We start from the raw sequence: 24,485 nt of genomic DNA, 5'->3' as shown, positions 1-24,485 counted from the left end.
AGATGGCGCACTTAAAACACATTGACCGTTGTTGGAGTGTCGCGTGTTTCTCTTTATTTCACTTTAATTTTCACTTCGTTTCATGTCACCATTTGAGCCCTTCTGTGAAAATGAGTGGACCAAAAAAATACATGAGTGACAAAGTTTTCTGTTAACCAGTGTTACTAATATTATGTAAATGGATACACGTTAGACAGAGAGCAGTTAGAGAAATACTAATGTTTTATTTTTGCTATTTTTCATCAAAACACAACACCTGCATTGGCAATGACATTCCCCTCCATCCGCCCCCAAGTATGTCAAGTTTACAAAACTGTCTGTAAACATTAAAGTGCAAAAGAATTTGCTCACAATTTTAAAGGATCATGCTGCAAACACTCGCACCTCATTAAGAGCTGGCATCACTTCCAAACTTTTGATTCCAATCAAACATTTTGGCAGATACTTTTTTTTTTTTTTTAATGATTCAACAAGAACAACAACAAAAAAGTACTGTATGTATAAATCTTGTTATATTTCCAACTCGGTCATTTGAAAATAATACCCAAAAAAGTCATTTGTTAATGAATCCACTCATGTACCCTGTGTGTCTCTTTTAGGAAAATAGAGACCATGGTGGATAAAAATTGATCTCAGAGGTAAAAAAAAAAAAAAAAAAAAAAAAAAAAAAAAGAAGAAGAAAGAATATACTACTGAATACTGACCAATGAGGTTCATGAAGGCTTGAACGGCCCCTTTGCTGGTTTTTATTGGTAGAAAGTTCCGTGTTTTTAAGAGCAGTTCAAACCAAGTATTTCGGACGTGTGTTCAACAACACGTCAGGTCCAGGAGAGAATAACTATCAATTCAATATCACGGGTTGGTAACATTTCTGAATGTTCTAGTAGATGACCGAAAAGACCTAAGGCCTTAGGATGTACTCACACTTAGCTATTTGAACCGTGCTCGGGCTCACTTGACTCCCAAAATCCAGTTCATATGATTGATGTTGGTCGCTCCTCTCACCAGCTATCCATCATAAATGCCACAACGCACAATGGAAATAAAGAATAGAAAAACAAGTCAAAAATTGTTCAATGATTCAAAGGCACATGAGCATGTGTCATACAATTACTTACTGTGATTGCTCCTCTTACCAGTTCTTCATAAATCATGAAACTGCCACAGTGCGCAATAAAAATAAACAGAATGACACAAAATAATCCACAAAGTAAAAAAAACAAGCACCTGGGCAATGGACTTGTCAGCATCAACCACTGCTCCTCAGTAAGCTTGCAATAATTTGTAAAATGAAGCGATGGCACTTTTGAATGGGTCAAAGCCCGACTGTTGAAGTCAGCCACGATTCCAGAGACCAAGTGTGAGTACACCCTGAGTTGTTAACTTCTTTAGACAGCAAATTAAGGCTGAATCACCCAAGTCTTATTTTCCTTTACTGGTTTCAAGACATCATTTGAAGATCCACTTTGACGTGAGGGGTTGTTGTATTTGTTGTGCTATATGTGGGCAACTAGCCTCCTCCTCATATCCATCATGGAGGACCAGGGAATGTTGGAGATCTTGGTCCTCAGTGAAGACAGAACAACTCTCACGAGGTCTTCATCAAGTGCAGCTGTAAATGTGCTATGTGTCCGACATGTGTCCCAGAGGCGTGTCGGCCGGACCAAGAAGACGGTACTTCTCCTCCAAAGAGGGCTCGGCGGCGCCGCCCTGTAGGTGGATGAGCGGCTTGGTTTGCAGCAGGACGCAACCTCGGCCCCGCCTCTCCTGGTGGTTCCTGCGGTTGAACACCTTTATTCTGTTGTCCAGCTCCGGGCTAGCCTTCTCGGAGCCTGTGGGACTGGGGAGCTTAAGGTTGACCGGATCCACCGTAAGTCCTTTCTGAGCGAGGCGGGAGTCCTCAGAAAGAGACGAGAGGAGCTCCTGGACCACTGTGCTCTGGTCCTGTCCCGAGAAAGGAGGGGGGCGGCAGGGGTGGGAGCTGTAGTTCTGGTTTAGGTCGTGAGCGGGGTTGGGCTGGATGTGATTGGTGGGGCGGTGGATGTCGATGGAGGCTGTGGTGACCACGCCGGTTCCTAAGCCACACGTCTTACCATCTTTAGAAAAGAAAAGTTCACAAGTCTTGTTGAAGTCATGTCCAGCGTTTTTCAAAAATGGCACATAATGATCATGATGTATTTCTTCTGCATCTTAATATATATTTTCTTTGCATAAGGTCAGTGTCGAGAAACCTACCGCTGCTTGCTTCGCTGTAATATTGGCTGATGTAGTTGTTCATGTCATCACGGACAACTGGATCTGAGTAGGTAAACAAGACAGAATTATATCCACAAAAATTAATAAGACAACATAAATTTGAATGATCCATCATTAGCTTAGCTGGACTGCAATAACTGTTGACATTGCACTATTGAAATGAGTGTCATGAAGTAAACAGGCACAGGCTTAATTGGATTTTACACCCTTGCGGGTACTGATCCATTTCAGTATAAACACTACCAACGAGTTCAAATGGAAACTATCTGTAGTGTTTACAAGGAAATATTGACAAAAATGGCTTGTGCCTCAGGCCACAGGTGCTTAAAAGGCTCACGCTCTGCCGAGTAGTGCACCAGGAAATAGACCGGACCCGTTTAGGCTGGCCTCGGCTTGACAAAAGCACGGAGGCTCTTTGTTGGGGGGCCGATGTGCGCGGTTGAATGGCGGTGATCTTGTGCTCGCTTGATTGCTCTTGAGCTCACTGTCTGCTGGCTGAGTGCGAAGCGCGAGTAGCTTGAGTGCAAGCCCCCGTCCCGCGGGACACGCTGCTGCTGCTGCTGCAGACTCTGATGGGTAATCTCATTTATTTTTCATTCTAAAATATTAATCCCTGGGCCACCCCCGGAGAAGAGGCATTGCACTCACTAAAACAAGACGGAGACAATCGCTGCACAATTAATAACACATGAGTGATGGAGGTGAGGCTGGGGGGGGGGGGGGGGGGGGGATTAGCTGTCCGGCATACATAAAAAGGCTCTCGGCTCTTTTTTTTTTTTTTTTTTTTGTGAGTCAGCCCTGTTATCAAGCTGTCACTTGTGTGTGGAAGAGGAGAGGTGACATGCTGGGTCCTTTTAGTCCAGCCGTACACTCTACTGTACACCTGATGTAGTGGTGGCCAAGTTATTACAATCAATCTGGATAGAATCACGAATTAAAATGATTTTTCTCTGATTCCTTGATTCCAATTCCTTGATTCTATTAGCATGCTCTATAGCAGGGGTGTCAAATTCAGTTTTGTCACGGGCCGCATCGTAGTCATAGTTTCATTCTGAGGGCCATTATGAACAACAAATTGATGAATAAATAAGTTTGAAACCAGAGACTATTACTAACCTAGTAAAAACGTTTCAAGTATTTTTAAAAGATCAATGGTAACCAAAATTGCTAGCAATATCTGTATTTTTTTTAAAGTAAAGACAATTTGTAACTTTAGGATTGACACATAAAGTTGACGCACAATTTGTCTTCGGGGGGCACATGAAATGATGTGGTGGGCCGAATCCAGCCCCCAGGCCTTGGGTTTGACACATATAGGGATTAAGTACTGTCACTGTGACTCAAAGCTGTTCTTCACACATGAAAGAGTTATTCTACCTGCTGAGGCAGATTTCTTTTCTGTACTGGTGCCTAAAAAAGTAGCTTCTTGGGGGTGTTGCAGTGTAAAGATAAGATTGTAAAAGCAGCAGAGCAGTAAGTGCTCAATGACCTGCTTCGAGGAGCAGATGTCGTGCTTGAGTGACAGCCGATGTTGTCACCGTGTGACACCATTTAGTACTTCGAAGGCGGCATAAGACTCCATCTCAGGGGACACTTGGACTTTCTGGGGCATGGTGCCATGGTTCAGTTTGAGAAGGGAGATGGCAAACTGACTTGATTGAAGGTGACTTGACCTGAACCTGCTGGCCTGTGAGTGCTCCTCCCAGTGACTATGTCGCCGTGGAAAGGCCCACTTTGTATCCCGCAGCCAGATTTACCACCACGACGACCCCATGGGTCAATATTGTGGTTCGCGATTGAGGTTTGCAGGTGAATGAGAACAGATGTTGACAGGAGCCCACTGCCCTCTTAACAAGGCCCAATGCACAGAGCACTCTGTTGCCCAAATAGTCCAAGTTGGCTGAAGCACGACGGGCGCTGGGAGTGACACAGTGTCAGAAAACATGCTTGTTTTCTCCAGCGTTCAGCACATCCTAAAAGCTTTTTTGCATTGATCTGGTGTGCCTGCGGTCAGATGGCGGTGCTGTGCAAGGATGGAGGGAGCTACGAGGCCGCTCCAGGGCCATGCGTGGCCTTGCAACATTTAGGGATTGTTTGTTGCACATAATTATGCACATACGTGATGCTGCACCTCTCTGCTAGTCTGTCATGCTGCCTTCTCAAGCAAACGCTCCACCTGGCCTGGTTACATTCACTGGGCTAATTTAGAACCTTCTATTTGGCCTGAATAGAAAAATTCAATTGCAATGAACTCAACATCAGTCTCTGAAGTCTTTTGTTGATGTTTTGTAAAAAAAAAAAAAAAAAAAAGAAATTCAGTATGTCACATCGAGGGGTCATCACCGTAAAATTCACCACTTACTGTCCACTAGGGGGCGTATTTTCCCTGGTTTCTCTGGTTAACACACTTTTTAATATGTCTGTTTTTTTGTATGAACTTCCAAATTGTCACAGATAAACTACAGTACGATTCCACTTCTGTTCCCACAATATTTACTTACACTGTACCCCGAGGGTTTAAGTGTACCTGCAGCGTTGTGCAGCTCTCTGGGATTCCTGTGAGCGCCCTCGTCGTCAGACTCCCCAGGAGTCAAGCCCTCCACAACTTGGAAACTCCTGCCCTGCTTTGCCCACACGCGATGCATCTGCATAGCAGCCTCGCGCTCCGCCGCCAGGTCCAGGTCCTGCTGGGCCAGGTGAGCTCGCAGCTGCCTGATCTCAAACTGTACCACAAGGATGGAGCGGTGGGATTGCAAATGAGGACGGATGAAGATGAAGACAGGTTGGGGAGGTGGAAGAAAGAATTCATACAGTGGAGGAAAGTCAGGGATCTGTATCAGTATATCCAATTTGTTTAATTTAGTTAATTTGGTTTACAAAAAAGTATAGTTTTCAATTTTCACTGATTGTGTACGTTTTTTTTTTTTTTTGCATAGTATGTGCGTGGGATAGCGACAGTGGAGTGGCATTTGGAAGAGAATGACTCTGATGAAGTTTTGCTGCCCTCTTGTGGCAACAGATTGACCAACACCTCCCAAAATAAAACACATCTATTTGTCTAATATTTAAGTTTACAAAAAATATTTTCTACTCAGTGCCAATTAATTTAAACTCCTTGTACAAAAAAAAAAGTCTGGGGTGTGACGAAACGACAAATAGGCTCTATCATTTTGTTATTTTTGATAATTTCAATTGATTTAACTTGAACAGTTTGGCCTTTGGATCATTTTTACATGTTAAATGAAAATTCTAACTTATTTTTTATTCTTCAGTAAATCTCTCCAAAGGGAAGTCCACATAGTGGGAAATGAATTAATATTGTATGCCTAGTTTCCATCTCAAACCGAGCCGTAATATTTCAAATTGAATTGTAATCCCAGTGAAAAAAATCATTCCACTTTAATAAAATATCACCCTTTAATTATGTCGCACTGTGTAGGTCAAGATATGTATCAAATGGTCTTTTATCTGGAATAGGTGCACCCCCAACATGTACATTATGCAGTGCACAATTTATGAATGCAACTCTGCAACTCACTCATGTGTTTGGTGTATGTTAGGATGAAATGAAAAGGTGCTCACAGCCTGTTCCTGGCAGATTTGCGTGAGACGCTCCAGTTGCTCCTCTCGCACTGCTTTCGTCTTCTCGCACTGTTGGATTTCCAGTTCCATCTCGACTTTGACTTGGAGCACGTAAGCTGAGGCCAAAAAGCAAATGGCTTCATTACATTGAACACTTTATGGGAAGCTGTTTAAAATAGTATAGTAAGGCTTATATTTGATTGGAATATACTTTAGCAGGAACTATAAATGTGTCTTAAATCAAACTCGAGATACCAAATTGAGCTTCAACGCTGCACATTGAGCAAATTATTTCATTTTTTCAACACCCCTCCAGCTACACCACTAGATGGCAGCAAAGTGCTTTTGTGGCAATGAAGATAATTCACATTTATTGAAAATTTGAAATCATTTTCACTATTCACCTTAAGTCATGCCAGTGTGACAAGACTTAAGATTTTGTGTATTATTTTCATTTTATAATTATTTTCCTTTTTTCATTCATTAAAAATATTAATTATAATGGAAAACCGATGTTTTATGAGGTTAACTAAAATATATATTTAAAGAAAACTTCCATATACATTTTCATGACATCTGCTGCATTTAACACAGAAGGAAGGTGGACATGAATAGCCACACTTAAATTCACAAAGCAATTGAGTTACTGTTGAGACACAATTTCCAATGAACCAGACTGTCCTTTTAAAACACAAGCAGTCACCAATTCTTGCTTTTGTCACAAACATAACGTGATCCAAACTCACACAACAAGCTAAGTGACAAATATACGGGCTGAGAGCCCAATTCACACACGGCCACTCGGTGAAGACGTCCTCTCTCATTCGGCTTGACACAAGCATCAAGCTAATTGTGAGAGGGACTCAATCTTGTTGTAAATGTGCACCTCTCACTTTCTGGCGTGTCCCTGTCCAGCCTAACAAAGAGGCTCAATCACTCACTTGTATTAAAGAAAGCAGGTGGAAGTGCACTGAGAGATCAACACCTCAACTGCATGAAGAAGAAGGAAATCAAATAATATCGTCATGGGAGCCTAACACGACGATGAGCAAATATGTCATGGTGACGATATCCATGTCCTCCATTGTTGTTGGTTTTTGGGGACAGTGATAAAGTGCAACTTTATAATGGTTTCGAGGGCTATTAGTAAAAAAGCACTTCTCATCACCGATGAGCAAAGTGGAAAGAGAGTTGCTGTGCGGTCTGTTTGCATGCAGCAGGGGGACCACGGTGAGGGTGACCTCGACACGGATATCGAACCGGAGCGCATTAGCATAGAGGAGAACAACCACTATATTCATTACGGTCCCTGTGAATGTGCTTATCCAGACCCTACAATCGATCCAGGCCTGAGTAGACGAGTGACAGCAAATTACTCTTGAGGATGATCAATAGCTATATTGCTCTGAATAGTAAATAATTTGTATAATGATGGAGAGAACGAGGTCAGGAGGGACCAGGTGCTCACGGCAACCCGTTAACTCGGTCCATATGATTTAATAAACGGCGTGGACATTGTCTTTGACTCACCGTCGATGATCCTCTTCACCCTCCAGATGCGCAGAGTAATGATGAGGCTGATGGCGTCCCAGGGGCTGCTGGGCCCGTTGGCCACCGTGGAGGCCACCATGGGGGCCAGGGACAACACGATGACGGCTCCGTCAAACACCTGATGATGAGAACGCTATGCTAATAAAATGCTAGTGAGGTTTAATAACCTAAACCAGGTTATTGGGCTGTTAACATTGGGGGGGAAATACCAACCATAGTCTCAAGTTCTTACTGTTCCTACAAAGTTGGACGCAAACTAAGACTAGGAAATACTAAATGTGGTCTTGTCCCAATACTTTTGTCCACATAGTGCACTCTGTGTATGATTCGGTAGAAGGTGAAGAATCGTACCTCGACTTTGTTTTCGATGTAGTCCCAGATCCCGAGCACAACAATTCTGAAGACAGTCTAGAGACAAATGAAGACATTAAGTTATGTGATCAACCGCATTAAGGTCCATCTTGCACTTTGTGGTCACTTTAGCGACGCGCCTTTCGGCAGCACCATTGATTCACCCGCCAATTAGCATGAGAGGTCACGCACAAGTGGTCCGCCAAATCCATCATGCGTTGGTGCCATTTGGATACTTGATTTGGAGCCAACAAAGTGAAACGCTTTAGAACTTCAACAATGTTCTGACTGGTAGACAATACCAAAGTCATTAAACACCCTTTAAACGTCCTCCCGTTGACTCTTAACATATGACGTCATTGGCGAGGATGGATCATATTGCTTGAAGCCCCCCCCCTTCCCCCCAATGCTCATTAAATTCCACTTCAATTATTGCTCCTGCTGGCTAGATGATAATTAACGTTTGGTTTAGGGCATTAAGGCCGGCGCCGGCAGTGTAATTGTTTTGCACTGGAGTCAGGCCTGCGGGTCAAACGCTTCCCTCTTCATTTAGTATTGCACAAATATAAAGTGTTGTCTCTTAAATGTTTTAAATTACAATTGTACTTGAAAAATCAATCGTTTACTCACCATAAAGCCCTTAAGTGGCTATTCTGAAGCCAAACTATCAATACTAATATGGACAATAATGGAAGGAAGACATTAAATGGAAAAAGTGAACAACCGTAAACATAATCAAACAACAGCGTCTACATCGATGACATAAGAGGTCTTTGTTTTACAACATAGCCGCCTAACCAGATTTGTTTTTATTATTATAAATATCAGTACACACTCTCCCATACTGCATCTCTGTCACTATGCTAACGCAATAGTAAAAGTCATAATTACAGTAAATATTTTCAGTATCAAATAAAAAAAATCATCAGCCACATAGCATACATTGCCTTAGTCTTATTTCAATGTTTTTGGAAAATAAGAAAAAACACGCAAAAGCAAAAAAGATCCAATAAAACATAGCAATGTGTTCAAAAAAAATTTTTTTTTTTTAATTGATTGAAATATGACCAATTATAATATGTGGCGGATGAAATGAAAAACAGGGGTGGGGGGGGAAGAAACAAATAGAAATAGACGTTGGTTAAAGCGCTCATTAGCATTTAAACCAGACGTACTGAGATTTTAAACGCTGCTTAATAATGAGTAACGCAGCAAAAACCAATCCAATAACAATAATTAATGCAATTGTTAGGAATAAAAATAATCATGTTTAATTAGTTGTTGATTAACATACAATAAGTAGTGGATTCTTTCCAACTAATTTGCTGTCTAAAGTAGGATAACATCAAGATCAGCTACAGACTCATCACTTGAGAATTATCTGGCTAACTAAGAAGTAGATGTGATTAAAAGGCAGAGTCTCAGCGGAATAATGGCACTAAATCACATTACCTCTGAAAAGAAAAGTGACAGGATGATGAGACTGATCCAGTGGATGATGCTGGCAAACTGGAAAGCATTGGTAACTGCAGACACAAATAAATGCAGCCTTGAAAGAAAGTACACTTCTAAAGCACCAAGTCGTCTTTCAACTAGCGAGGACACTGTGTCCATCACGGGGGCCATCATTTACTCCAGTGTCAAATTGTCTACAGCGCTAATCTTTTCGGTTCATTCCCTGAAGACTGTGCCATCATTAAAGCTGAACGCTGGCCACCAATCAATGGAGATGCACGCTCGCCTCCTGCCATTGACAAGATGCCTGCTTCGTTATCCTGTCTCGGCATTGCTGTTCATCATCAATTGGCAACGTGCACAGCCAGCGCATGTTTGATTGGGACCACTAAAAAACAGTGAGGATGCACTACTGGATTTGACTTAAATTTGTTTTCCCTTCTCCGTTACTCAATGTGGTCGTTACAAAACAATTATCAAAAAGTATGTGTTGAAATAAAAGGATGGACTCACATTGAAGGAGTTTGGTGTCGATGAGTAGCTCCAAGGAGAGGAAGAGCACCACCAGAATAACGCAAGCTACCAGGACACAATTGAAACCAGCACTGAGCAGACAGACTTGCCATAGGGCCACTCGACGGCCACAGCAAGGCTTTAGCCAGTTGGACCTGCAACACAACACAACAAAAGTGTGGTTGTCTATTTCTAGATGAGGACATATTTGTGACATGAAGGTCAATTTACATAGACGGATGGAAATGGAAAATAATTTGGGAGTAAAGTAGAAACAACCAGTTAAAATTGAATTTTTTAAAAGAGTGACACCAGAATGTGCTGAGCAATAAAATCTAGAGTTCCCATTGTGGCCAACAGAGGGCGGTAGTTTGAAGAGCTGCGCTCTAAATTGAGCTAAGGTGAGGATGTTAAGACTTGAGATAAGAGAGGGCATTGACGGAGGAAGGAACAGTGAAGCTTTGTGAACTGCTGATTTGAGCATTAGCTGCATCTAAGGCTGGAATTTTAATGAACTTCCAATTCATCAGGCCATGAAGAGGACCACTGTAGCAGAGCTTGATTGGGGGTAGCGGCATGCAGCAAAATCAGCATCTTGACTGTCAAGTGAGACAAGTAAAATAAGATGGGAAATAGTCTCAAATATTTTTTTAAATAAATGGAATTGGCGTTGCAACTGTTTTTTAATCAAAATAATCAATAATTAGTTTTGCTATACTTGATGAATGGTGAAGATACTTTAATTACTGACAAGTGATTGAATGTTAATCATTCTATGTTTGTGCATTTGGTTTTACTCTGAAATAATGTCCTGACATAATAACATAATATAGGAATGATAATGAATCAGATTCATCTATTAATCAACAAAATAATCAATAAAAAACGAATTATTAAAATAAGGGTTAGTTGCAGCCCGCCTATGGAATGTCATCTGTCGTCTGGCAATTGACATGTTGGCCTTAAATAGTCTAACATGACCATTTTTTTCCATCATTTCAAGTCATACTGAGAAGCCTGAGGTAGGAGCACTGAGAAGGAACAAAGCCTCTCAGCAGTTCTCCAGCTGGAGCGGAAAGTTGGCACCGCTCTCAATTTGTTGCCTCCTCGCCATTTGCTGGCACAAAAGAGGTGGCCGACATTGGTGAAGTGTTTGGCCCCTTCATCATTTGACGTCTCCATTGCTTGGCACACAGCTCACAAGGCTCATTTGAACTGAAATGGACGAGTTGTGTCTGTGTTTGGAATTGCATCGCTTATTTGAGGGGTTAACACAACAACATAAACTAAAAGTGACCACAATTTGCATTATAGCTCTCTAATTATTTTTTGGGGCTCAGCGGCACAAAAAAAGGGAAGGCTGTTTGGGGAGAAGTCATCTAAATCCACGCTCTTCATGACACTCGAGAGATTTGCACTTCTCAGCCTGCAATAATAACCTTCGTCAAATAATTTACAGCCACCACCAGCTGTCTCTTTCATCTAAACCACTTCAAGCATCAACTTAATATTTGATACGCTTAAGAATAAATTCTCCAAATGGCCTCAAACCATTTGTAGAACCACAATCACGAAACTTTTAAACACTTCCCTGCAAATTACTATCGTCAGGGTTTAATGTTGCTTTAACAAATGATTTAAAAAAAACATTTTTTCCAATTTACTACTGTGGTGAAACAGACCCATAATAACAGCTACAAGGCCAAGAATCCTAATTTGCACATTACAAGTACAAATCACAAATAATGTCAAAACGTCACGTCAGATTTTAGCATATGTCCGTAAAGCTCCATTCAATCACAAAGCATTAAGTTATGTGATTTAAGTAGATTCGCATTCCGAGCACGGAAGAAATTCAAGCACTGTGTCACCGTTTTAAACTTCTTTAAAATGTCATTAAAAAAAAAAAGAAAAAGTCTTCCTGTAGTCAGACAAATTGTGTTCACTGTTCAACCTTAGCTGTTCTATTGTATTTGAGTAAAAAATAAAATAAAATACAGGGAGCCATGTTCCTTTGCTAGCAGCAGCCTTTGTGCATTGATGCCAGGATCAGATTTATCATCAGAGGATATTAAAATGAGTACACATGGCAATAAACCTTTGAGTTATGATTTCCAATGATAACACCGGCCATCTTGTTACAGGCTAAATGCGACATATCACACACTCGGGCACAGATTAAAAAAAGCTTGCAATGAGGCTAGGAAAGGAGGCGGAAGTAGCACTGATAAGACAGCCATGAGTGTATTGTGAGTTCTTGTGTGGCGCCAAAAGTGGCCCGACCCGATCCGGTCCAGACGGGGCGTCGCAGAAGCTGCTTTCAGCACATGGGGGATATTAATGAGTCTTACTCAAGCAACAGAACAAATGTTGTACTTCTGACGCATTAGGCTCTGACAGTCTGACACAACCACCTGGCCTCTGCAGTTCAACCTCTGCAGCTCAATGCATTTTAGAGAAAGTATTTTATTTTATTTATATGAATTTATTTATCTATTTATTTATATGAGCTCTTAAATGAGCCATTTTCATAACTGGGCGCTGTTAGAAATTGGCGTAAACCAATCAAAGAGGCTCCGCCCCTCTCCTTAAAATTCAGTACAGGTGAGGTATGCAATCTAAAAGCTTGAAGCAGTCCGAACTTTAAAGGAACTGCGAGAATCTCCACTTGCAGATGATGTGAAGTTGGCTGTCATGTGACCGTGTGGGACATTTCTTTTCAGGCTAAATCAAATCTCATTTTAATTCCTGTTTCCGAAGCATGTGTTGATACAGCTGTCAGCACCCGAGATGGAGCGGGGCTCGACGGGAGGGAGATTAAATCAGGGAGGGTAATCGATAACGGTGTGTCGATTGAGACACTGAATGCTGGGAGACCCACAAGCGTCTGATGATCAGCTCTGGTAAATAATAGTGTGAAATACTACAAACGTTTTCGACTGGTATACTCTTTTGTCTTGGATAATAGACCCAAAATAAATATAGATTTGCTCAGGTGTACTTAATTTTGTGACCAAAGAGCTCCAGACGGAAATACATGCATTTAAACACCAAATGAAACTTTGAACTCTTTTGCCACTGGCCTTGCCCGCAGCAGAGGAATTAAGGAGTCTGGGAGATAACATGAAGCAGTCGCTCCCTGGTCACTGCCTCTGACAACTTCTCATACTGGCTAATTAAAGTGGGCCAAATTACTCGACTTGTACTTCTCTTTCACTTCTGACAAAGCATTTAAAAGTAGGAGTGATGATGAGTTCCTGTGACCTTCACATGGCACTCTTTCAGAAAGATTTAAATTGACATTATAGTAAGCAACTAAACAGTAAAAAAAAAAAAAAAATAGGCAGCAGTCACCCTCCGCCTCCTAAAACCAACAGAGTTATTTCCAAAATTGGATTTTTTTGACCTTCGCCCGAAATCTACTGGTGACGGGCAAAGATGAACTTTCCTCTTTTATACCCTTGCTCACGTCACGTTTCAAAGAACCATCTGGACCCCCTTTGCACATTTAGAACGGCCGCATCAGCGGCATATGCTACTATTTTAGTTTCTGGCAGGCGTGAACTTCTCCAACAGGATGGAAGGTGACATCATGCCACAGCTCACGTATGCGCTAATCAAGCCAAAAAACAACATACCGGCTCACACAAAGAATAAAATACATTAGTGTGGCCCAAAATATATATATTTGAAGCTTCCAGGTGGTTTGAAAAATGATTCCCCCGATTCAGAAGATGAACAGGACAAGAGACTGGAGGCGGGATTCAGGAAGCATGACCATCATCATCTTTATGATTGCGCCACTTGTCACTCACCGCTCCATCAGTCAACCATTAAAAAGGTCGAACGAATGAGCCTCCTCGATAGCTCCATCAGCTCCCACAAAAAGCAAGGAACCCAAACTTGAAATAATGAAAGCCAACAAATAAAAGAATCATGACCACTGTGGGGGAAGAGTGGGCATCCATAAAAGTGCTGAACACAAGCCCACGCCACCTTGATCCTCCCAGCATTTCTCCAGACAGGAAGATGGATGGACCCAAGTCTATTAACAAGTACACTTTACTCAACAGGGCGCCAAAACTGCTAACACTGCAAACGGCCCCTGATACGAGTTGCAACTATCACCTCCCACAGTGGTGCCCACTCATCTCCCGATTGGAGCGACAACGCAGTTAAGCGAACCCTCCGAGCGCAACTTGGAGGCTCTCCGGAGCCTGACGACAAATGATCGCAACGCAGCAGGTGCTCCTGGAAGCTTCAACTTGATTATGGGAAGGAAGAGAAGAACAGCTCAAATCTGTCAAAAATAGATTTTTTTTTTAAAAATGGGAAAAGGGAGGCTATCTAAATATACGGTGCATCAACGAAGCAAAGCTATTGTTCCTAATGAGCTGTGACAGCGCAGGATAAATTGGAATATGAAGTGAAGCATGATTACAGAGGATTAGATAACAAGCGCCACACAGCCCCGATTTTTCGCTCGCGCTCGGTTTATAAATACATTTGCTGGCGTTCCGTCGGCGCATGCACACTTTGGCGGCGGTGGCGTACAGTGTGAGGAGAGAGCGGTAAGGTCAGCTCCACCTTCACAATGCTACCGGCTGTGATATGCAAAAAGCCGCTGACGGGAGGTGCTTCATCACGCCGTGGCAGATTCTCGTTGTGATTAATCCCCTCCGCTTGCTTCCCGCCATAAAACGCCGGAAGCTTTACGTTAGATGCAAATTGTGATGGCACCTTTTTTTGGGGTGGGGGGGGGGGTGGCTCGTGTGGCACTTGTATGGCACCAAGGGTCTTTTCTGTGCTCTCTGTTAATGGTTGCACAATGTAGATCTGCAGACTAATAACTGAAACAACACTGAATGAATAAGTGAATAAATATGTGGAACATTTGGCAGGATTGAATACTTTAAAAGTCAAAGTGAAGGCAACTAAATGGGAAGAAATGTTGACTATTTGTTTTCGTTATTTTTGTCTGCATCTGAGTTTCTCGTGTACAATGGATCGAGACAGAGCTTTCCAAAAACAAATTAGAGCAGTAGAACTAAAAATCTGCCGTAAGCAGCGTGTGTAAATCCAGCCCGAATCATCTGTTTACTACCTGTAGTTCTATCGCCATTATATCCATTAAGGTCATGCCTGACTGGGCCATTTGTCAGCTGAATTGGATCGATGTCAGATTGCTTTCTCCCCGAAACCAAAAAGCATCGACTTTTTGATCTGGACCAAATCAAGCTATTCAATAGTGGTGTCAAATCAATCATATAAACTGCGGACCACAGGGAGCGAGTCTGAAGAAGGGAGCAGACCCAACCCCATCAAGATAAAACTGTCAGTTCCATATTTGTCTTTGTTTGTCTGGCTCTTTTGGTTACAAGCTGTTTACTCATTTGTAGGGATTGACTTCGACTTTGATTTTAAGAACTTCCCCGAAAGATCCCGACGTTCTTTTTAGCTTTAGCGTGTCTGGCTTTAGCATATCTAGTCCATATCTACAGATGACTAAAAACATACAAAAAAATTTATTGGCCTTCTTGATCTGTTTTGACAGTATGCAAAAGGTTGAAATGCATGCTACTGCCACCTACAGGACGTCAGTGGAATGGCAACCACTAAACTCATCCAGTTCCAACAAGCTAAAAAGCTAAAATGATACAGAAACCTTGACCCATTGCTAAAAAGTAAATAGAGTTTGCCTATGTTTTCACTTCCCTAAATAAGTTTTGCTGACATTTGCACACATTCTAGAGTAAGTGGAAATGGGCAATCCACTTTCTCAGATGGGGTCAGTGGAGCCGCTAACATTCCATCTCTATACGTTTTCATTTTTACGGCCGCGGATTGCTTCGCCACCGCCGGCCGGAGTCTCGGCTCGGTTCAAAAACACTTCATCATTCTGTACTGCCATAAAGGGAAAAAAAATGTCATCTGCCCCATTTCCCTTAAAGGGAGCTCAGCAAATGGTCTTTCTCTTATGGTAGATGCACTCTTGCTAGTCATGACACACTATCATGGTCCAAAATGACCATGTATCGTGTTTGACCGCTTGGTGGTGGGAATATGCTGAGTTGACAATTTATGACATGGTGGTTGGTGCACAAAATACTGTAATTTTGAAAGCGTACAAATATCATTTGTATGCCCAATCGTAATTTTGCTTAAAATCGGTATTTCCTGATTATTAGGAAGTTCTAAAGTTCCTCCATCACCAGCACGAACCAGCAATAATGAACTTTGGCGTAAACAGTGATGATTGTGGATGAGTTATTTAGCGAAGCTAACTACCTGCTACTGCGGGTTAACTTTAAAGGCATATTGATTGTGTAATTAGCAGACGGAGGCCTTGTGATACTCAAATCAAAAAAATGAACTCGAATTGTGTCAACAACGTCCTCATGGCGAGTGAGATCTACTCATTTCACATGATTGCAAATTGGATGCACGATTATGGTGACCTATTTCATACACGGTCAGCTTCCCGTGCCAAACAATTAGGTTGTGTAGATTGAATTATTGGTAACACAGCCCACGACTGAGCCCGGCTTTAAAGTGATGCTTGTCTCCAAAACATTGCCTTGCAGGCGCTTTACCGATGGAGCTACAATAGCAAATGCTGCATGCATAATTCAACACTGTAGACACAGTCGTGTTTCCCACTAGCCTTCCCCGGGACACAAAAAAAAAAAAAAAAAAAAAAAAAAAAAATGTAGCACTCACCGAGACAAGAAGCAAAGCGCAATAACAAAATGTACAATGTTTATCGGTGCAAATACAAATACGTGCCAGAGTGAGGTACAAGTATCAGTGCTGCCAACTGCGCCGCTGTGAAACGGTCGGTTTAGTGACCTAAACGATATAGTTGGACCAGGCTCGTAAATTACAGCATGGGTCCATTGGCTCCCTCGCATCCGCTTACGGTGTTGATAAGTGTCCTGATGAGAGCGTATGTTACGCTGGGATGGAGTCGCAGGTGCACGACACAATGGAAAGACTGGAATGACCTTCTTTCCATATGTCACACATACAGAAGATAAACATTGGAATAAAAAAAAATCTCTTTACCTAGCCAAACATTGACAATTTCCCTGCAGCCTTTGTTATGTTAGTAACTTAGTACAGTAACTAAATTGCAGTAATATAAATCTTTATACACTACATTCAGCTTTTCATGCATTGGAGTTTAATTTATATCCCAGAATGGGAATAATGACGTTGTATAACTACGAGCGTGTTATTTTCATATCGGCTGAAGCCAACATAGAGAAAATCTTGTAGAAATATGTTGACATCTGTGATGTAACATGTAAGCTTGCTAATTAATGCAACAAAAATAAATATCTGTGATCTCACAGCAAACACTGACATTATTTGCTGGATAGCAATTTCTAAGAAGCACATTGCATGAAATGTAACTCGCATTTACCGTAATAGAGAACAAGAATGACGATGAAAAGGAACAGGTTTTTTGTCAGCGTGATTAGTACGTTTGATTAACCTTTTTTATGATGATCACATATTTCTCATTATGCAATAATCTGTTGCAGTCTGTCAGTGCAGATGTCGGAATACTTCCAAATAAAATACCCGCTTGGGAGAGGGGGGGGGTCTGTTTGTGATGTGTCATCAGTGCAAACTCATCAACACTTTACTCACCCTTCCCGGGCTTCATCTTCATCGGCATTGGAAAGGAGCTGCGAGCCAGCCATGGAGAGGTCCAGCGCCGCGAGCGGAAGGTCTCGGTAGCCGAAACTCACCAGCTGGACCGGAGGAGCCAAGCATTGGTTCTCATCGTCCACCTGCTGGGAGATGACCTCCAAGTCTGACAGAGCTGCAGTCCCCACGTCCCTAGTCGACCACCAAGACAAGACGGAAGACGTTATGATTACGCTCGCTCGTTGACTGACATTAAGTGTTTGATAAAGAGTAAGAAATGGATCAGTAGAAAACGAAACGGACATTTATTTGTGCTCTTTAATGCAGCGGCCGATGCGTCAAAGTAGTGAAAGATGGCAAGCAAGGCAATGTGAGCGGTGACATAGCAAGGCAGCCCAGATGAAAAAGGAGTTTAATTATTCAGTCGGGCAACACATTCTTATTCACAGCGTTGCCCTCGGGGTACCAGCGCTGGGTCACCGAGGGTCACGCACAAACACCCACTTGGCATCGTGAAACGACTGAGCGCTCACGCGGTTTAGCAACAATAGAGAAGTTGCCGGTCCGACGTTTGCTCGGAGGGAGCGTAATAACTGGGGCGTGTCTTGCTTGAAGTGCAACGCTCGCATACATTTGTGACCACTGTTTAATGCATTTTCAAGCAGCACAAAGCAGCAAGAGAGGACGAGAAGAGGTTATCGCTTTGAAAATCTGATATATTATATATATATATATATATTTATATATTTATATATATATATATTATTTAATTTTATATATATATATATATATATATAAAATTAAATATAATAATTACATTAAAGAATCAATTAAATATAATAAATAAATAATACATATAAATAAAATAGTTTGTGGTATTATTGCAATAATGATTTGGGTAACCAGCTAAACCACAGGTGTCAAACTCAAGGCCCGGGGGCCAGATACAGCCCGCCACATCATTTTATGTGGCCCTCGAAGACATATTGTGCATCAAATTCGTGTGTCATTGTCGTCACTTTTAATAATATATATATTTTTTTTTAAATTTGACCAGTTTTTTCGTCAAACAGGACAGCCAAGACCCAGTTGGGCGGCCTCGATTGAGCACGGAGGTGGAAACAAACGGCGAACGCGGCCGCAGACTGACTCTCCGCGTGTTTGTGTGCGATTGTTGTATTTTTAGACCAGAGCAGATGCTGTTGTATCGAGTCTGATGTGATGTCATTGCCTCTTCCTTTGTCAGCTGAGTAGATCCCCACTCGCCTTCAAACGTCAAAGGAAGTCAGGCACGGGTGGGGGTTGGGGGCATGTCAGGGGTTATGCAACAAGCTCAGGGGGACAACAAACAAAAAGAGGAGAGCTCTGAGCAGTAAAAGAGGGGAAATGGCGCTGAGAGAGACAGGGAGGATTGCATGTGAAAAGTGGAGGTAATAAATGAATGGGAGGGAGGTGCAGATTGGAAAGGGGAAGATGGATGGCAGAGGAGAGGGAAGGATGAGGGCAATGAAATGAGATGATGAGGAACCATAAAGATGGAGCCGCCACATTCTGTTCAAGTCAGCCTTTTTCACATTTATTTCAGCTACAATTCGCTGGGAAAGAATTCAAAATAGCTCGGCCATTTCACACGTGTCTGCAAGTAGTGGCTGGAGGCACGCAGTTGCTTTTACGTGCCATCCATTAGGGGCGTGCGTCTCGACACAAAAAGACGCTACGATTCGAGGATTTTAAAACGCAACGATTCAATTTGGTTCGATTTCTTTTACGATTTGGACTGATGCGGCGCAGCCGTCCATGGCTTTTGCCATTTTTAGGAATATGCAAGCTTTGACGTGTTTGTAACTATTGAGGTTGTTTCATGTACATGTTGTAAACGCTTAAATGTTGTTGCATTTTAAAAACATGACAAAAGCCCTCAAAGTTAACTCAATTTAAAGAACCAGCAAATTGTCATCAGCGTCAAAGCACTTTTTGTTTCCTAATGGCTAAACATATGACACACCCAGCATTAATTGGGACATGGTGTCAGTATAATTAACTTAGATTTCGTCCATTGTCAATCTCACACGCCCTCATAATAGTGGTTGTGCGACTTTGTTTCAAATCCATTTGACCTGAAACATTCACAAGAGAAGCACGCAACGTGACTGACTGACAGATGGATAGACAGCGTACCTTTAGGAGAGGAGAGACAGGTACACACATAAAGGATGGAAAGATACACACACACTCGTTCACTTACTCGCACAGTTTATTAAAGCATACAGTGCTAACGCTGAAAGGCTTTTGGCTTAATCGGCGCAATCGTAACTCTTCAAGGGCATCAACTTTGACGGAAAGTGCACAGTTGTAGAGGAACTGCTTAACATCTTGTTTTATCATTTTGCTGAAAACATTAATTGGGAGTATATTTATACAAGCTAGACGATTTCAAATTACAAGGAAATGTAATATTTATTTATTTACTTACTTAGGACGACAGCGAAGGTCTTTCCTGAAAATGATTAGATGTTGAATAATTTGGAATTTTAAGTTAAGAAATGGCCCAAAAGTGAAAAATAATGCTGAACCAGATGAGAAGAAAACAAAGAGACAAAGTGGCTGATATGGGTACTGTATTATATTTTCAGTAGGTTATTTCCCCCCCCCTCTTAGTTAATGAAAAGAGCATTGGATGTTATTGCAGTCTTATCTCAAGAGCTCCTGCCTTCATCCCAATTTGATGGGATTATTTCCCGCAGCGAGAAGGCCTCACATTTCTTTGAAGATACACAAAAACAAATTCACCCAAGACCAGGATGCTATTGCTCATACGGCAAATGCAATATGTATTGTGCAATTCGACAAAATTGATATTGAAGGGGAACAAAGGAGCTTGTGCAGACCACAACTTTTTTATTGTCTGTTCAGCAATTTGTGTGTGTAAGCCATGCCGCCTACATGTGTGTATACGCAACAACAAGCCTGTGCATACAAATAAATGAGAAAATTCATGAGAGAAAAGGCTCCCTCCCTGCACATTTTTACATAAGCACAACAAATGACACACTGATTGGATTAGTTTTGACCAAGATATTACTTTGGAGTTACAGCGGGGAGTCAGTACACACCTGCCACCACATAAAGTACTTCAGATTAACCCCAAATGAAGTTTCGGCAGGCTTCAGTTCAGATTAGCAGTCGGTTCCAACCTTCGGGAGAAAAAAAAAGCCTGCTAGAACTCCTGAACTTTATTTGGGGTTAATGAGAGGCACTTTAAATTGCTGCATGTTTTTTTTTTTTTTAATCATATGTGGATTTTCACAAAACTAAATTTTGTGGCAGCCTATGTATATGTTACTGGGGATTTTCTTTTTTGTGATAAAATAATTGATGCAATAATTAAAAAGATATTTATTGCTGTAAGTATTGCTGCATTGAAGTAATAACTACCTGAGGAAAAAGTCAGTATTATTTGAGGATTTTAATGTAAAAGTCTACAAAAAGAAAATCATAAAAAATCAAATACTTAATTTGTGTTGGACAGCAACTATAAATCATTGTCTTTGATGTATTTTCTTGTGCGATTGAGTTTGTATGTGCCCTTAATCAACTTTTTATTGGATGAATGTAATATTAATGACTGAGACAAGAGAAATAATGAAAGGGACAATATAAAATCGTTAACTTTCGTGTGCAAAGCTTTCCACAAACACATCTTATTGCTGTGGTTTGCGCTCTAACGTACACACACACACACACACACATAATGACCTTTCTTAGACCCCCTGACGCTCTTGTACAAAAAGCAGCTTGGTAATTGCAAATATACTCTGAACAACATTAGCACATGTACACACTAACGAGCCATGGAACATACACACACACACACACACACACACACACACACATGCACGCACACAGAAAGAAGTGATATTCAGGGGAGTGAAATCTCCCCGAGGGAGGCAGATAAAATTAAATAGCGGACTGTAATATTGAGCGCCAGGTAGGAAAGGTCATTACGAGACAAAAGTTGCTCTGGGGATTTCAGTGGCCAAAACAGAAGGTCATGTAAGTGACTGCGAGGCAGAGCCACTGAAGAATATTCTTCATCCAGCAAGTGTGAGTGTCATGATAACGGTCATCCTTTTTGAAAATGAGGAAAGCCATGCATATTTTCCAGATATATTATCTGGTTTGGGGTCATAGCTGACCTGAAGCCAATGCAGGCTGACAGGATTCAAACCGGGGAACCTTTCAACTGTGAGTCAGATATGCTAATCACTAGGCCAATGTGCTGCTGATATCAGCAATGATCATGTAAAATAAAAAGTGGGGGGGGGGGGGTGTAAAGGTATCCAGCTACTTTATCATCAGTTCAAAACGGCTTTAGTGAACTCCATGCACTTATACAAGTTTAAACTTTTATTAGACACTGTTCATGAATCATAACCCCAACTCCACCCGGACTTTCAGTAATATAAAACGAAGATCTACCACCCGATGAAAATCACGATGATAAAGACGCCGTAAAGTGGGCTAGCTGAACGAGGCACATCAGGTAGATGGCAGTAAACGGTAGAATGACTTAAAAGATGCCTTACAGAATGTCAATAAAATTGAATTAGATTGGATTCGGATTAGCACACGTGATGTGCTAAAAATATATTTATGAGTATGTATGAGTATTTATGATTTTAAACACTTCATAAACCAAACTCGTATTCAGGGAAAATTAAAGGGGCACCACCTCAGGAAAACTCCTTAATACTGCACTAGAATTCAACTCCAAATATATTTTTGTCAAGCAATTCAGCAACTAGAATAAAGTTGACTGCCCCCATAAAATAACTGAATATTATCATTTATGTATTTTCCCCCCTTCTTTTTAATCTTCATTCTCTCACGTTCCTCTTTCATCACAGCTTGCCCACCTCGCAAACACCCACTCACTCCACTTGCAAAGATACTCAGAATAGACCGTTTGATTGGCTCAAGTTCCATCGCAAAGCACACAGTTTGTTTGTGTATTTCCTGTATGCTTGCATTTAATGTAAATGATCACATTTGGTCAAAATATTGTACTGGGCCTCTATCAAAAGGTGACTAGAGTGAGAAATTCTGTATTGATGCTCCCTGGACTAGTTGCCTGATATCAGTCGGGATAGGCCCAGTTCACCTGGGACCCAAAAGAGGACAAGTTGCAAATGGAGGGAACCTGACTCATGCAAAAATAAATTTGCAAGAAAAAAAAACCTAGCACTAAGCAACCTACACTGATTTTTAACAACATGGCTTTGTGGTCGGAGTGACATTTCTGCAGAATCATACATGCACTAATATGGATTTTCACATTTGAAAGTGAAGATGAGGCAAAAGACGGCAGGTCTGCGGAACCTCTGGGACTTTATTGACAACCAAATTATGGTTGAAGTGGAAGAAAAAGCCAAAGCAGCAGAAAACACAGCAAGCTCTCCTTGCCTGTCTTAGCATTTGTGTCACTATTGTGAAGCACCTCTCATTTGTATTATTACCAAAAGAAGAAGAGAAACAATTAACTGATGGATTAAGATGCCTATGCTCCATCGTTAGTGAGGGCAAAATTCCGTATGAAGCAGAACACAGCCACATATTGAACAATGTTGTCGTTCTTTGCACGTGTGCGTATATATAAACTCACCCAGCATTAGCCATGTCGTCTGGTGAGAGGGAGGAGAGATGTTTAATTCTTATTGCCACTTTCCACTCGTCCGTCCTTCTCTTGTAATTCACCGCCTATATGCTGCTGCTTTCATGGTGAACCTATTGGGCAGAATTCATTGAAAGTGATGAGTGACAGACACACAAAAAAGGATTTGTACAGTGGAAGTTGACATGGCGGTGGGAAGCAGCAAACACATAGCGATGGATGAGACGAGCCTTAGGCTACATTGCCAACATTCAACGTGTTGTAGTAGTTTAGCTTCACCTGCATGATCTAATGAGATCCAGTAAGTGCATCAGACTTGCAAATATAATCAAGTCAGTCATTTCACAATGTAGATGGATTTGTTGAGTTTGTGTGTGTTTTAAAAAATAGGACTAAAGGTATTATTTTTGTACGAATTAGTGGTATACAACTGCAAGCTATTTTCCCTTTATTTGATTACATAAAAAATTGCACATATTAATCGAATAAACATTTGCAAAATGTAAAATTGTACTTTTTTATGATATAGTTTTGGTGCGTTATAAATGAGGGTTATTAAGAGAAAAACGACATGATTAAAACTGCAGTATTAATTCCTCTCTGACAAGAGCAATTTAAAACGTTTCAGTTTTTTAGGATACGCTGAGGCATGCTACTTAGGTTTCTGGTTGGGAACAAAGTAACAAGTAACATTTTCAACAACGCCAACATTTTGTCAAAACTTTTGACGACTCTTCATCACTTCCCGCTTGAGTGTGTGAGCGCGTTCAGGTGGGAACAGTATTTTGTGAGCTGCCAAAAAAAACCCGAATGAAAATGGAATTTATGGAAGGAAAGAGCTACTTCGCCTACCTGAGTGGGACTCACATGGCCGAAGAGTAAAAGCTCCCCCCGAGTGAACCTCAAGCGCGACACGCTTCGTGGCCCGGCATCGTAGTAGCAGCTGCTGCACTCCGGTTCGGTACCACCGCCACCATCAGAACCGGAGCCATGAGCTGACGCCGCCGATCGGCGGAGGGCTTCCCCGGCGAGCTCAGCGGGAGTCCCGCGTAGCAGCAGGAGGAGGGAGCGAGTACGAGGAGCTGTCCGAGTCCTGAAGCGGCTATCCAGCTTCCTTCCACGGTAGCAATGTGGGCGAATTCTCAGCTCAACGGCGTAAGAAAGCAATTCGCCGATGATTCGGGTGACATTTGCATCGCTCCAGTCACGACGTGTAAATTTTTTTTTTTTTAAATGGATGAGGGCTTGCCATGCATGCAATGAGCTTCCCTCACGATCGTCAATTGTGGAAAGCCACGAATGTTTTTATTAGCTTTACGCCCGCTAGGTCCCTTGTCGAGAGCGTTTTTATGGTTTCCAAAAATAAAGACACTATGGGAGTGAAGGGGTTGTCTTCGCGGCAATTGGCTTAAGCGTTTGTCACTCATCGGGATTAGCCAGCCGATGGTTA

At 41.7% G+C, this 24,485-nt stretch overlaps 1 protein-coding gene across 1 annotated transcript; it reads right to left on the bottom strand.

Annotated features, from left to right (window-relative positions):
* Nucleotides 1-698: 698 nt before the first annotated feature.
* LOC133152999 (transmembrane protein 266-like) lies at nt 699-24,448 on the bottom strand. The gene is made up of 10 exons (XM_061277011.1): nt 23,027-24,448; nt 17,365-17,556; nt 9,709-9,863; nt 9,193-9,266; nt 7,741-7,797; nt 7,369-7,507; nt 5,839-5,954; nt 4,784-4,979; nt 2,236-2,298; nt 699-2,096 (listed from the first exon to the last, which is right to left on the bottom strand). The coding sequence occupies exons 1-10, from the start codon at nt 23,038-23,040 to the stop codon at nt 1,624-1,626; spliced, it is 1,479 nt and encodes a 492-aa protein (XP_061132995.1). The 5' UTR covers nt 23,041-24,448; the 3' UTR covers nt 699-1,623.
* Between the last annotated feature and the right edge of the window lie 37 nt (nt 24,449-24,485).

The sequence above is a fragment of the Syngnathus typhle genome, linkage group LG4 (genome assembly GCF_033458585.1).
Source record: "Syngnathus typhle isolate RoL2023-S1 ecotype Sweden linkage group LG4, RoL_Styp_1.0, whole genome shotgun sequence".
NCBI lineage: Eukaryota > Metazoa > Chordata > Actinopteri > Syngnathiformes > Syngnathidae > Syngnathus > Syngnathus typhle.
Note: the sequence above shows the minus strand (reverse complement) of the source record. Positions and strands in the feature narration are given on the sequence as shown.

What these genes read in the sequence shown, in the direction of transcription:
- LOC133152999 (XM_061277011.1), bottom strand. An exon ending in TGTCACTTTTCTTTTCAGAG is followed by an intron (nt 7,798 to 9,192) that starts GTAATGTGATTT and finishes ATTTGTCTCTAG; the next exon opens with ACTGTCTTCAGAATTGTTGT. An exon ending in GGTGAAGAGGATCATCGACG is followed by an intron (nt 5,955 to 7,368) that starts GTGAGTCAAAGA and finishes TTTTGGCCTCAG; the next exon opens with CTTACGTGCTCCAAGTCAAA.